The 13938-nt window shown below is 42.6% G+C and overlaps 3 protein-coding genes across 4 annotated transcripts in view; all 3 read right to left on the bottom strand.

The window, feature by feature from the left end:
• Positions 1-349: 349 nt before the first annotated feature.
• LOC115012266 (uncharacterized) lies at positions 350-3786 on the bottom strand. The gene is made up of 2 exons (XM_029437803.1): positions 3587-3786; positions 350-3143 (listed from the first exon to the last, which is right to left on the bottom strand). Exon 2 carries the CDS (start codon positions 3117-3119, stop codon positions 1125-1127), a length of 1995 nt encoding a protein of 664 aa, XP_029293663.1. The 5' UTR covers positions 3120-3143; positions 3587-3786; the 3' UTR covers positions 350-1124.
• Positions 3787-3862: 76 nt separating this feature from the next.
• On the bottom strand, positions 3863-11835 carry ccdc134 (coiled-coil domain containing 134). Of its 2 annotated transcripts, none has more exons than XM_029437814.1 (7): positions 11503-11835; positions 8439-8572; positions 8040-8161; positions 6989-7073; positions 6328-6509; positions 5264-5335; positions 3863-5093 (listed from the first exon to the last, which is right to left on the bottom strand). In XM_029437814.1, the coding sequence occupies exons 2-7, from the start codon at positions 8539-8541 to the stop codon at positions 4968-4970; spliced, it is 690 nt and encodes a 229-aa protein (XP_029293674.1). In that variant the 5' UTR covers positions 8542-8572; positions 11503-11835; the 3' UTR covers positions 3863-4967. The 2 variants fall into 2 exon arrangements, with proteins under 2 accessions (XP_029293674.1, XP_029293675.1); XM_029437815.1 differs by lacking the exon at positions 11503-11835 and adding an exon at positions 10426-11355.
• A 957-nt stretch (positions 11836-12792) lies between these two features.
• Positions 12793-13938, bottom strand: part of mei1 (meiotic double-stranded break formation protein 1) — a 55435-nt gene continuing 54289 nt past the window's right edge. Inside the window, 1 exon segment of the mRNA XM_029437794.1 lies at positions 12793-13066. Coding sequence (XP_029293654.1) covers positions 13012-13066 — 55 coding nt within the window. The 3' untranslated portion in view covers positions 12793-13011.

Below are 13938 nucleotides of genomic sequence, written 5' to 3'. Positions count from 1 at the left end.
TCAGAAGCTTCAGTGTCATTTAAATACACCGCGCCCCCTATCTTCATTATAAGAAGAGCTTTCAGGTTGTATTCATAATGAAAAGGCAATATACAGTATTTTAGCTGTTCAATACACTTAAGGTTTAATACAGATACAAATAAATGAAATATAAATACAGTTGAATTATTAGCATGTGTATGTAATCCAACCATTTGATCTAAGATATAGTGCATTAAAGAATTCTCACAAAATATACTCAAGCACGAGCACCTTCAGGTGTACTTGAGAAATGTGCTAATACATTAAAGTGACATAGTTGATAATTGGTAATGGCAGAAAATATGAAACTCAACAACAGAAAACAAGAAACAAAGGAAAAATACTTTATTTTTTGTTTATTTCACTGCAACAAAGTGAATACACTGAACTGCTGATACATTTACACCAGTTGAAAACAGGCTGGTCAAAACTAATGTTTAAACATAAGTGAAAAAACGGTTTAAATATTACAGGATGTGAAACACTGCAATACAACCACCTACTGTCAGTACAAACACTTTAAATATAGGATTTAATACTTTTGTCTTTTTGTTCATTTTCAACACCAATCACTGCAATGAGTAAGATTGATTACACAAACACCTTCATCTTACACAGGAAACACACGCCTGAGGACATTTCTTATTCTTCTTTAGAAAGTCAAATTGAAATCTTTTATGAAATTAATGTAATTCATTCAACTGAGCTCACGGTTGAACTGTGACATTTTCAGCAACCCAGAAGTAAATATCTCTTTTTATTTTCTCTTTATTAAAAAAAACTGTGTATAAAGACATTAGGTCTGGTTTGTAACCAAAACTGCTATGAGAATAATCACAATCTTATAAAAATTGATTTAGATAAAATGTGTTTGTCTTTATTAGTCCTCCCACACAGCACTGCAAATTCACGAGACTCAAACAGCTCCAACCAATATTTGCAATTACAATTTATGCTCTACTTTATCCATTATAATTTGTGATTGCATATTTGAGGTGGTTTGCTTCCCATGGCACAGCCATAACTCTCTCTGAGAGAAGCTACTCTGGAGTGTAATACCAGGAGGCCAGGAATAAAATATGAATATGATCTCACTCACTGGATTAGGCCTGTTTGTTCCAGTAGATCTCATACGACTTCTTTTCTGAGTAACTGGCTTCAGTTGTTCCTGTGCCACATCTGATTTTTTCCTTCACCACCTTCACCACCAGACCACCAGCCAGGGCAATGCCTGCTGCAACCTTGCCTATCTCAGCCACTGCACTAATGATGCGTGTCGATACCGCTACAGTAGCCCAGGGGTCTGACACAACGCTGCTGGCCACTGATGCCACACTGGGCCCTGTATACCCGCATAGAACACCAGGAGACCCAGCAGCCACAGGGGCATTTGCAACCATCTCCCGAGCTAATGCTGCTCCGACTGCAGCACACTGAGGAGTCCCAGTACCTGCAGCTACACTTCCTACAGTGGCCACTGCATGCTGCCCTGCTGGTGAAGCTAAACTACTCTGAGCTACAAAAGCGCTGGCTACACCTGCTGCCCCGCCCCCTACTGATGCAGTTTCAGCTCCACAGAGTGCTGCTGTGCTGAAAGCTGCTCCCTCCAGAGCTGCGCCTAACGCAGCCCCAGCTCCCATGGTGCCTCCTACACCTGCTGCGACCCCCACAGCGGATGCCCCGATGACACTGACCTGCCCCAGGGCATCCAGAGCGCCCTCCCCTGGACTGGTAGCTTCAGCACTAGCAAGGGCTCCGAGAGAACCACCCAAAACTCCACCTGTTGCTGCCCCCAGAGCCACTGCAGTTTTCCCTGAGGCTGCCGCCACTATGGCCCCAACAGCGTTCGCAACACTCGTGCCTCCCGCTACAGACATCCCAGCTAACTGACTTGCAGCAAAACCAACAGAGTTCCCCATAAGAGATGCCCCTGCTGCGGCTGCTAAAGGGGCAGCTGCCCCAAACACGGCCCCCACGGCCATGCCCGTGGCTCCAGCAGCCACCAGGATCTTAACTCTCTCTAGCACCTTAGCAGAGAGCGCAGCCTCCCTCCTCATGTGGGATGAACGGAGAGACTGGTGCCTGCTCACAGACCTGCTGTGGTCTGTGCGCATGCCTCTGAACTGGTCCCTGCATCGTTCAACTCTGTCTCTCATCAAGCTGAAGGCGTTGCCTCTGCTCTCCTCTGTCCACCTCTCCACCCTAAAATCCTCTTCCCTTCCTCTCTGTAACTCCCTCCTCCTGGCCCCTTGTGATCCTCTATCGGTGCTCTCTACTCTGTTAAACTCCAAGTCACACTTTCTTCGTTTAGCAAGTGTATCCTGTTCTTCCATGCTTCCATTTTGTTCTTCCCCCTCTGCTTGCCCTCGCTCACTCAACATCCTTTTCTGCTCCTCCCTGATGGCAGCCTCTGCTTCGAAAAACATGGTATTGGTGTAAAACCCTACGTTATTCTCTTTCACCATGTTGCCCACCTTCATTAAGAGTTCTTTAACCTGCACCAAGTTGCTGGGGTCTTTGTTGTTGAGTACATGGTACCTGCCCCCACACCTCTCAATCAGAGCTTTAAGACCAGCAGGTGCGGTCTCCCTCAGATAATCTTCAATCCCTATGCCCTCCAGGTCATCACCCCTGGTAAAAAGAACGACTGTGTGGTGACGGACTGCATCCTCCCCAAATATCTTGGTCAACTCGCAGGCAGCCTGGTTCTCATTGTCTGTATATCGCCCTATCGGCACCACCAGCAGGAAAGCGTGTGGCCCAGGAGCAGAGAGAGACACACATTTGGCTACCTCTGCATGGATCTGCTCCACACTCAGGTGAGTGTCCCCAAAGCCCGGCATGTCAACCACCGTGACTCTCCTCCTCCTCCTCCGTGTGACAGTTTGACCATCCTCCTCTTCCTCTGTGAGATCAGTGCTCCCAAGCTGGCAAATCTGGGTGACAGAGCTGGCACTGATCTGTGACAGGAACTGCCTCTGGCCCAGGATGGTGTTTCCTGACGCACTCTTGCCTGATCCGGTCTTTCCGATGAGGACCAGCCTGAGTTCTTCAGTCCATCTGGTTTCAAGATCGTCTCCTTCCTTCTCACCCTCCATATCAACTGGCTCCTCTTTCTCTTCCTGATCCCCAAGTGGAACATTGCAAAACATAAGTGTCTGTCATTTACAGAGATTTTTGATAGGTTCACTGCAATTACAAAGGCTAATGAAGACAACACAAGTCATGTAACAAGCCTAGAAAAGTCAGTGTCTGTCAGGAAGGTTCTGGAAAGAAACACAACTGAATAGGTTAGCAGACAGTAAACGTTATAATAGCCACTAACGCGAGGTGCTTAGGTTAGATAATTATAACTCGACACAATTATAAAAAACCTCGACACCAAATGTAAAGACCGACATTTCTATCCAACGCTGTAAACCCGTAATGTTAGCAAGCCAACGCTAGCTAGTTTGAACAAATAACAGTCAACAGCTAATTCCACATTAGCATTAGCATTAGCTTTAGCGAGTTGCTCATTTATGACGCGAACAGCAACAATCACGACATGAAGAGATTAATTTACCCGAGTCCACGTTATTATGAGACACCTCTCTCAGTTGAGCTGAAAGAGGCCGTTTCTTCTCTACATTTATGCTTTACTGTAGTTATCTTCTGAATGTAGCTACAGTTAAATGTTGGGTCCAGCTCTGCTCAACCCAAACAAAAACATTGGACTTTAGTCCGAGTCCGTTTGGTGCCTGCCTGCCCTCTGTCGGCTGATCTGTACAACGAGCTGTGACCACAGACTGAACGTATATCTTCACTCTCACTGTGCAATGTGGAAATATGAAATGCATGGTTTTTTGTACATATCAGAGTCACTTTATTTAATTAAATTTGATAACAAAATGGCTTGTTCATTCTGCAGCAATGATATTCTTTCTCTGAATATACATATAGTTGTATAACAGTCATAATACTATTTCAAAATTACATCAATCTCAATTCCATTGATCTAAAACATTAAAATATGTCAATTTCCAGCTAAGATAAATAGAAAAAGACTAAAAATAAAATTAGGAGCAGGGCTGCAGGATGAGTTTCATATACTGGCTTTCTGGTTGACAGATATTTCCAACAGGATAAAATAATTATAATTCTTATTAACTAAAAGGGCATTAAGCTGAAACAAGAGATTGCTGTAAAAAACAATGGCAAATATGTAAAAAGGAAAAAAATCACTGATGGTGATAAAATAACTATATTCAAAAAAGACACAAAATGATAAACAAATTAAAGAATACTGTCCTTCAGGCGAATAGAACACCAGATGTGTCCTTTAAAGTTTGAGCAACAATAAGAACATAAATATGCCTACTCATAAACATATCTCTAGAACTATCTAACACATCTCAGTTGAAGGAAAACATTTAACAAAAATTAAAAACAGTATTCCATCATCAATTCAAGCTTAACTTAAACCAGCAATGAGCCAAATTTAATGAGAGAACAAATTTTATATTTGGCAAACACACGTATTTTGAAGCATATTGGATTCAGACACATTAAATCTAGACCAGACACAACACAGCGGGGTTTACTTAAAGATTATACTAAAATTAATTATATTCCAAAGTACAGTTATGTAATCCTCAAGTTATCAAAAATGAGTTTCCCTTATCAACTCTTATTCCAGAGATGCATTTACAGTCAATTTTCCAATTACACACCGCTGTACATGAACTGCTGTTCAAGCCTTTGTCAGAAACTGACTAACCACTGCCACTTCACTTTTTTGGAGTCACCTTGAGGGTTCCTCTTGTTTTCAACAGAGCACCTGGCTTTTGTACAAGTGATGACAGCTTTTAATTCCTCCCCTGTCACCGGAGTCTACAAGTCAAGCCACCACTTGTGGACTGTTCTTCCTCCTCTTCTCTGCTCTCCGCAGGCACTGAGGGGCAGCGCTATAGCTCTGTGCGGGAGCGGGAGATGCGAGGACCTTTCCTGATTTCTTTCCTCTTCTCTTCTTTCCTCCTCCTCTTCTCCTCCTCCCTCAGGATCTTCTGGAAAGCCTCGGCAGTGTGAAGCACCTGAAGCAGATGAGAGGGATATTGACCGAGAGATGAACGTTATTTAAAGGGACTTTTTCTGATAGCAGTATCATAAAGCAAAGATCTGTGTTAATATGATTACTGGTCGCTAAGATGTCAAGGGGGTCATTGAGAGTGTGTGTGGAACAACACGTGTGCATGTTACTCACATCGTCTCTCTCTGTGCGGTACGGGTTTATGAAGTCTGGGGTTTTCTCTATTATTCCCAGCTCCTGTGACATCTGAGCAGAAAAGACAGATGACAGAGGGAAAGAGGAGGAGGGGGCTCATTATCATTTATTCAAAAAGAGATACAGAACAAAAATGAGACACTCACACTTCTTATTCCGCAGCTGAAAAGCAGTAAGAACCAAGCAGCTGCAGACAAAAATCAACATTAATTTCTTAGTACTATATCTTATTTTACCATTTCAGCATTAGATCATATGGCTAAATGAAACGAGAGAGTTCGGGCTGGATGCACTTTCAGGACGCTAACTGCTGCTGCTTCAGGTCTCAGAATTAATCCACAATATAATCCGTTTGGCACATTGCTAAAATCAAAGATTAATCCCGTAAGAGTTGAGTTTATTAACCCCACACATTAAACAGGGAGTGCCATTTGCTCTGCTCTTTTAAGTTTCAACACATCATGGACCAATTGGATGACAAATGACACATTTAGCAGCGCGGTATTAGCGGAGGATGCATCGTGCTGCATGTGTGACGGCTGCAACAAACTGAACCACCAGCCACATTCACACCACTGTGCGCTATATTGCCATGAAATGTTCTCCATGTTCTCACCATACTCTCCTGCAGATAAAGGGATTCCTTTCATGCACTTACATTGAATTCTGCATTTAGACTTCACAATAAGGAAGCATCATCATATATAACGTTTTGCTCAGGATTTAAAAGTACAGAAAACTGGAAAAATAAACTAAATATTGTGACAGATCTTTCACATTTTCAAGGCCCTTAAATGTGGTCTGCTTTCACATTTTCAGCAGCTTTATCTAAGCAACAATACTTTCTGTTTAGCTCTGTAGAATAGTGTTCTCAAAAACCTTCAGCCAGTCAAAAGCAGGATTTTTACAGCTGGCATTCAAAAGCTTAGAATCCTTTTTTTTATGCTCTCACTGCAGAAGACCTCAGTGGATTGTGGCAACACTGTTATCAACAGGTAACTTTAGTAACAGTAAGAACAGGATAGGTGCTTTTCTATTCTTACAAGTGTGAGGACATGTTGGTGGGCTCCTCCTGTGAAAACTCCTGTCTGGTTACAGAAATTCAGTCCCCAGCGCAGCATACCGTCCCAGTCTGTGTTCCGGTCGTAGTAGTGGTGGACAATACGGGGGAAACGCAACGCCACGTCGCCAAAAAACGCTGTATTCTCCACCACATGGGAATAAGCTGCGCAGAGTTATACAGAGAGGAGCAAAACAATTACTTAAATAATTAAAAATAAATGGCAGAATGTATGCATGTATAAAAAAACTGGGTCATATGGACTGGAAGCGCCACCGAGGTGAGCGACTCACTAGCTCAGTATCAGTTTAAGTTATTGAAACTGGAGTCTTACAATATCATTGTAGGTTAATAAGAAGGACAGGAGGAGGAAGATTTTGATGATACATTTGTGCTGATAGATATAAAAGAGAGAGAGAGAGAGAGAGAGAGAGAGAGAGAGAGAGAGAGAGAGAGAGAGAGAGAGAGAGAGAGAGAGAGAGAGAGAGAGAGAGAGAGAGACAGAGACAGAGACAGAGACAGAGAGAGAGAGAGAGAGAGAGAGACCAGAAAGTCACTAGAGATGTTGATAAATAAAAAAGGGGCTTATATAAGCATAAGACATTGGAAATGAGAAACGGCCGAGGTGTAAAAGTGAATCCGACCTTCTTTGATCTTATCGTCCATTGGGAAAGGGTCATCAGGCTGCATGTTGGCCGCCACCAGGATTTGTCTCGAGTCCTCCAACACCTTAAGAAACAGAAACATAGCTCAATAGCGAGGTTTATGTGCTGTACCCCATGTGCTGTGGATTTAGGTTGATGTGGTAATGCAGGTAAAAAACACAATAAAGGATTTTTAAAAAGGAAAATGTTTTCCTATCATGATATTTTACACTTTTACTGCTGAGAACGTGACTCTCCTAAAACGAAACTTCACAGAAAAACTGTGGTTGGTTACACAAAAAAATGAAGTATGACACTTCCAGAGGAACTTACTGAAGGTTGTTGCACAGAATCCCTTCAAATGTTTCTGACGTTAAGGGAAAACGTTAAGGCAGCACAAAATGTTTTCCCTTACTTTGGTTGCTTACTTGGTTCCTTAAGTATAACTCCAAGATAAAGAGATAACCTTAAATACTTAAACATTTTAAGGAAACCTTAAGGTGGTTTTGTGCAACCGATTTTATTTGAGGGAAACCTGAACTGGGACTTAAAGCAAAAATCTTAACCTACGGTGTTTTGTGCAACTGACCACAGGTTTGGAAGAAAGAAGGTTATAATAAAGTTTGGATCATAAAGTATAACAAAAAGAAAAACTCTAGACGTGTTTGAAACCTGTTCACCTGTTGACTTTTACAGTTGTGTGAAGAAGAATCAGTGTCCACACACAACATCCGTCTTTTAAAAGAAGACACTTTGTCATATTGTGGTTTAAACACAAACTGAGCACAAAAAGAAACGGGGAAATAGATAAAAGAAGGAACATTGTTAAGCACTCTTCTCACACACACACACAAAATGCTGACAATGTATTTCAGCCGCTGAAGGTTGACTATGCGAGTCGTCCTTGAGAGTTTGAATTCTCTGTCGGGCTGCGGACCTTCTTATTCTTCAATCTGCTGAGAGCACAAGCTGGTTGAGCTCGTGGAAGAAGCTGTTTATTATTATTTTGATACTAGTGGCCTCACACACACACACACACACACACACACACCTTGAAGAGTCCTTTCAGCATGATGTCTATGATCTTGTACTGCTGGTTGATGTCGTTGAGCTCCACAAGGTTTTTGAGCGCGTTGAGTTGATCTTTCCTCTTTGTCTCAAACAGCCGCTTGTCTAATAAGAGAAGGTCAGGAGGACACACGCTCTCCACATGGGCATAACTCACATAAATGCTCTCTCACGCAGCCATCTGTCACATTAAAAAAAGTCAGAGAAACGTTTCCCCTCAGTCACACACTCAGTCACACACACAGTCACACACTCAGCCACACACACAGTCACACACTCAGTCACACACTCAGTCACACACTCAGTCACACACTCAGTCACACACTCAGTCACACACACACTCCGTCACACACACACTCAGTCACACACAGCAGAAGGATACAGATATCCAGGTTGGAGTCGTGTCTCAGTCTGTGCGTGTCAGAGTCTGCCGAGCTGAGGGCGGCAGCGGCGAGCGCCAGGACCACCGCACACACACTCCGCATGGTCAGCAGGGGTCGGCAGAGAGGCACTCTCCTGAACAAAAGATCACAGGCTGTGAGATGGACATCACGTTGTTAAACATTTACATACCGCCACCGAGTTGTGTGATTTCAACACGTTTAAGGCTAAAGAGCGACGATTGTACATCTCAAAACGGAATTGTCTTTCAGATTTCACCATCATCTGAATTAGTTCTTATTCATGAAGCCATTTTTCCTTCTTCCAAAGCTGCTAGAAAGAGTCTCTCTGTCTTGTGAAATCCGTGAAATAAAGAGACATGCTGGGGATAAGTGGTCAATATGGAACCGTAGAGGGGAGGCGGCGTTTGGAGAGGGGCTCCTTATGTTCCCTTTTAAAAAGTCACATCTGACGTCTGGCACTTGCATAATCCCCAGAGGAACATTTACAATCTCTGCAGCAGACGCTCCCTCTGCTCGAGCTGCTCTGCTGATGTCTCTATCCAAAGCAGTGGTCGTCTCACACGTCGTCATCCAGTTGCAGATTTTTTTTTTTTGTTGAATGTTTTTGAAAAAAGGGGAGGAAATAAATACAACGGCTAAAAATAGAGCCTCATCAAATGAAAATTTAATGAAGGCCAAATTTTTAAGAAAACATTGGCAGAAAAACAGAAGTAACTGGAGGGAGGGGGGGGAAGACAATGTTGATGAAAAGCTTAAAGATATAATTCACAGAATTAATGCATAATTTAGCATCGACTTCCATCGTGAGATTATCAGAGGGATGCTGAGGGGCGTGGAGGGGGGGTGTAGGGCATGCGAGGAGAGTCAGATTGTGAGAACAGCTTTCCTGGTCAATATTTCATTCATTCCTTTTAAAAAGACGTAAAGACTCACAGATGGGAGAGAAAGTGCCAGATTGAGCCTGTGGACGACGATAATAAGCACCAGGGATTTGAATTAGTCTTTACAAGGTGGACGATTCTTGAATCTGAAGGACTAGCATGTGGGCAAACGTCTTAGGTGTGAATGTTCATTTAGACTGAAGAATAAAAAATCTCACTTAGCATGTGCTCCGAGACATGTACGTCCCTCTGCAGAGTGCTGATAACACGGGCCACCAGCGGACTAAAACGTCCTGTTTCACATCAGTAGATCTCGATATATTCTGCCAATGAAAGACTGTACCCAAAAAGAGCCCAAAAACTCCCAGCGCAGCGCCTTTAAGTGTCTTATTAATATATGAAAAACAAGCAAGACAACATTTTTTTCTCACGGAGTCAGCAGAAACAAAGTGTTCCCGAAGACAGCCGAGTGAAGACAATGTCCGATTAAGGCCAATTTGTGCATTCTGAGAATACCTTTTGGGTAGCTTCCCAGCTCTCTGAGAGGAGCAACACTAAATATCCCTAAGTGCTGCTCGAAAGCCTCAATATTTCTAAATAACAGCCAAGGAAGAGTCTCTCCCATGGCAGCAGCTCGTCGATTTATTTCATGTTGCCGTGTGCTCCCATGCAGTCAGCCATGCAGCACAATTTAATGCAGTCAACACATATATATCCAGCAGCTGCTAATGTTTCCGTGCAATTGGGCAAAGTGCTGAGACTTTACAAAGTAGTGTAGGAAAGACATTAGGAGCGGATCAATCATCCCTAATGTGGTATGGGCAGCACAGAATTCAGTCTAAATGCATCCATTAAGTGTAAGCAGGCAACCTTGATTATACAGGACAATCATTTAAGAAGAGTCATAAGACAATCTGGTGGTAAAGCACTCACGTTTTGAGATCATATTACAGTTGAGAACCTTCGAGAGATAACCCTCTAACATAACAGGATTGCTGCTTTTGGCCGCCCGACTTGAAGTGCACAACACAGTACACACATATTATAGGACCATTAATACACAGCTGCTCAGCAAGAAGCATACTTGGGATGGATTTCCCTCCAGCTGACCCACTGATGGTCAGCATCCAACGTGGGAGGGCCTGGTTCAGATTTGGTCTGTCAATGTGGCACTCAAGTTGGGCGAGGCGTGTTTGCCTCAGGGATGTCTGAAGGCGGTGCAATTCTCGATGGAGCCGTGTAAACCCACGTAAATCTCTTGGCCGGAGGAGATTTTTCTTCTCTGCCAACAACAATCTCCTGTAGGAGAGAGGATGAAGTTCGATTTCCTGTGTGGGAGATCACGGTTTCCAGCTTTGTCAGATAAGTAGGCTCGCATCATACTACACGCTCGTGGAGAGAACTCCACTCTGAATTCCTTGTGGTGAGAAAACATGCATCAGATATTCTACTTCTCTAGGGAGAGAAGATATCGGAAAATAATCTCCAAACATGAGCGGGAAACGGTCTAAAACTGTTAACCAACCAAATCTGTGACATTCATTTCAAGAGGCAAAACTAGCCTTTGAGGCGAAAGTGACTCCTGAGAGGATGGAGATGCAAGATGCTCATCAGACAGCAGGACGTGCAGCAGGATCCAGATCCCCCCCGCAGGCTGTCAGGCTGCTGTGGGATGTTTGAGGTTCAAGGACTGACACATCATCTCTCTCCGATCGCATCCGAGAGGCTCTCTCTCTCTGCCATCATTGATGCAGAGGCACGGCCACGGACATGCGTAATGGTGATGATGATGGCACAGCCTGGATAAAGACTGTCATGTGGACCATCAATCACAGATTGCTTAATTGATTTCATGCACCCTACCTGACCCGGGTTCCCTTCAGCCTCGCGACTGTCTACAAGCAATAGTTAATTTACTTCATTTTAATTTGCAGCGTTTATTATGAAGCTGTGATGTCAGAGCATATCTACTGCTTCAACTCCGCAATACATCACAATTATCTACATCAGGTTTCCTCAAAGGGGGGCGCTTCTGGGAATTTACCAAGTATTTGAAGTCGCTCAATCGATTAATCGCAGCTGCCAGGCTCATCAGCAAACACAGGTGATCCAAGCGATAAAGCGCCGGACATTACAGCCACACAACTCGCGGATTACTCACCGTGTTGTAGCGAGAAACGGCGGCGACACACGCCAACGATCAGCGGACAACGTTTGCTCCAAAGTAGTGCAGTTTAACCTTTTTAAAATATATATATATCTCCACACGAGACGTTTAAGGTCAGCTCGCCGCGTTGAATTGGACGGGGCATCTAATTCTCTGCTGTAGATCCTCAGGTGACAGCAACACGGAGGTGTTCATTTACATGCGGCTCTCGCTGCTCCACTCCGCCAGCGCCACGATCGCAGCTGGCTCGCTTTGGACGAATGACAGCCAGCGGGCGCTAACAGAGGAGGAGGATGTTGTTTCCGCACGGATGATTTAAAGAGAGACACCGACGGAGTGTGGGGGTGCGTTCCGTTTCCCTCGCGTGTTTCCTCTGAGATAACGTGCTGACATTTAGCAAACTAGATTTCTGGTGACGTGAACTTTAGCAGTGCAGATTATTTGTAATACTTGATACATGATTAGACCACTTGTTCTGTCACCACCTGAGAAATACAAGTTATTTTCTTTCTGGAATACTTGAACCCTAATCCAGACCTCCTCAGTGGACGTTATAGTAAACGATCCTCTACAGAAAACAAAGTTTGTCTGCAGACTTTTACCCAACACTCCCAAAAACATCACCAACAGCTGCAGCCCTGAGCAGCAAGGGCACCTTACAAGAAGTGTCAAACACAGCAGTGGACTCTGGTCACAAACTGTGACACAGCAGCTTTTTGAAGGTGCTGTCAGGTCAATTAGTTCTGTACATCGTCATTCATTTTCATGTGTCCCATGAATCATGTCTATAAAGTCAAATGTGTCCTTTTAACTTTTGCGTGAAGTCCTGCTACAGACCTCATAGAGAAGGGTTAGCCATCTCAGTAATAAATGGCTAATGGAAGGTTTCACCTTGACCACTTCTATCACTCTGCAGTTGCACACCCAAACATGTCCAAGTAAAGTTTTCTGTCGGATTGTGTCATTTAGGTCGGTGATTCTCAAAGTTGTGTCCGTGGCACTCTGCCGTGAAAAGTTTGCGGATTCATTCATTTAAATTATCTTGATATTCAGAAAAAAACATATTTTTTACAAAAGGCTTCATAGTTTAAGAAATAATATAGAAACTATTTTATAAATCTATAATAGTTCATAGATTACATTATAATCTAACAAGTCTATAACTATTAGAATCTGCAAATATGTTTAATAGATATCTAATATCTAAATACATTTCTCTTGTGTTATAATAAAAACACAAATGAAGAGTTTTTGATCTTTTAATATCTAAAGATCATCGTTTAACCAACTTTTCTTTAACACTGCTTGAAAATATAAACTCCTTTTTAAAATACACAAGTCAATTATTTTGCTGTAACACTGAAATGTAAGCAGGAGCATCTGCTGCTTTAAGAGCAGAACGGAACACACACTATGTCTACAGGACATGTAGCAATAAATAAACAATGAAACAAATTGATGGTGTGATGATATTAGCCGTAATAATATCAGTTTGCCGGGACATCAGCCTGTTTTGACTGTAAAGTCAGACAGACAGATGGACACATCTCCAACGAGCCTGAGGACAACAGTTAAGGAGCGATGAAGAAGAAAGTGTGTGTGTGTGTGTGTGTTTATATTTGAAAGTGAACAGTTAACTTTAATCCAACAGTGACAGTATTCCACTTGCTAATAGTGTATTTATTTACTATTAATGTCACATGACAATATTGTTTGTTTTGTGTTATTCCTTCTGCCATAAAATATTATATTTATCTACTTTCAATGATTTAAATCTTTCAACTACCAATTATATTATATTCAATCATTTTCAGAATGTTAACTTAACTTTAAATGCCCGTTTGTTAATGAAACTGTTTCTGTATAATAAACGCTAGGGGGTATTAAGAAGATTTTTAGGCCATGTGAACGATAAGCAACAACATTGATTTTGACTCATTTTAATTTAAGTACAGGACACCAGGAGCATGTTTTGGTTTAGAAGGGGAAACATTAGAAAATGTCTCAATCTGGTGGGAAATAGTAAAAACTACCATTTCTAAGCCGGGGCTGTTGTTGCTGTAGTGGCTGTGGTTATAAAGGCTTTCAAGGGACATTTTTGTCCTTCGGGCTCTGAGTGTCTGTATTTTGGCTCCACAGTTTATTAGACTTATTTTAGGAGCTGAGGTTCAACTTACCTAAAAAAACAACCTCACACACTTGCTAAAATGTATGTCATGTGCATTAACACAACCAAACGGATGGAAGAATGTCAAATGAGCCACAAGCTACTGCTTCAATCACAGCTGACAGTGTTCCACTTGTTAAAGGTGTATTTATTTACTACTAATGCTGATATGGCGGTATTATTTTTATATGACAGTAGCCAATAAAGCTGACATCCATCTGAACAGGCGCAGACTGAGTATATGAGCGTGTGTGGGTGGTTTA

This window comes from Cottoperca gobio, chromosome 8 (genome assembly GCF_900634415.1).
Source record: "Cottoperca gobio chromosome 8, fCotGob3.1, whole genome shotgun sequence".
NCBI classification, from domain to species: domain Eukaryota; kingdom Metazoa; phylum Chordata; class Actinopteri; order Perciformes; family Bovichtidae; genus Cottoperca; species Cottoperca gobio.
The sequence above is the reverse complement of the archived record's forward strand: the minus strand, read 5'-3'. Positions and strand labels throughout refer to the sequence as shown.

What these genes read in the sequence shown, in the direction of transcription:
- ccdc134 (XM_029437814.1), bottom strand. Translation starts at nt 8,541, where the DNA reads ATGCGGAGTGTGTGTGCGGTGGTCCTGGCGCTCGCCGCTGCCGCCCTC. An exon ending in TGCTGAAAGGACTCTTCAAG is followed by an intron (nt 7,074 to 8,039) that starts GTGTGTGTGTGT and finishes CTGTTTCTTAAG; the next exon opens with GTGTTGGAGGACTCGAGACA. An exon ending in ACCAACATGTCCTCACACTT is followed by an intron (nt 5,336 to 6,327) that starts GTAAGAATAGAA and finishes TTTTCTGCTCAG; the next exon opens with ATGTCACAGGAGCTGGGAAT.
- LOC115012266 (XM_029437803.1), bottom strand. Translation starts at nt 3,119, where the DNA reads ATGGAGGGTGAGAAGGAAGGAGACGATCTTGAAACCAGATGGACTGAA.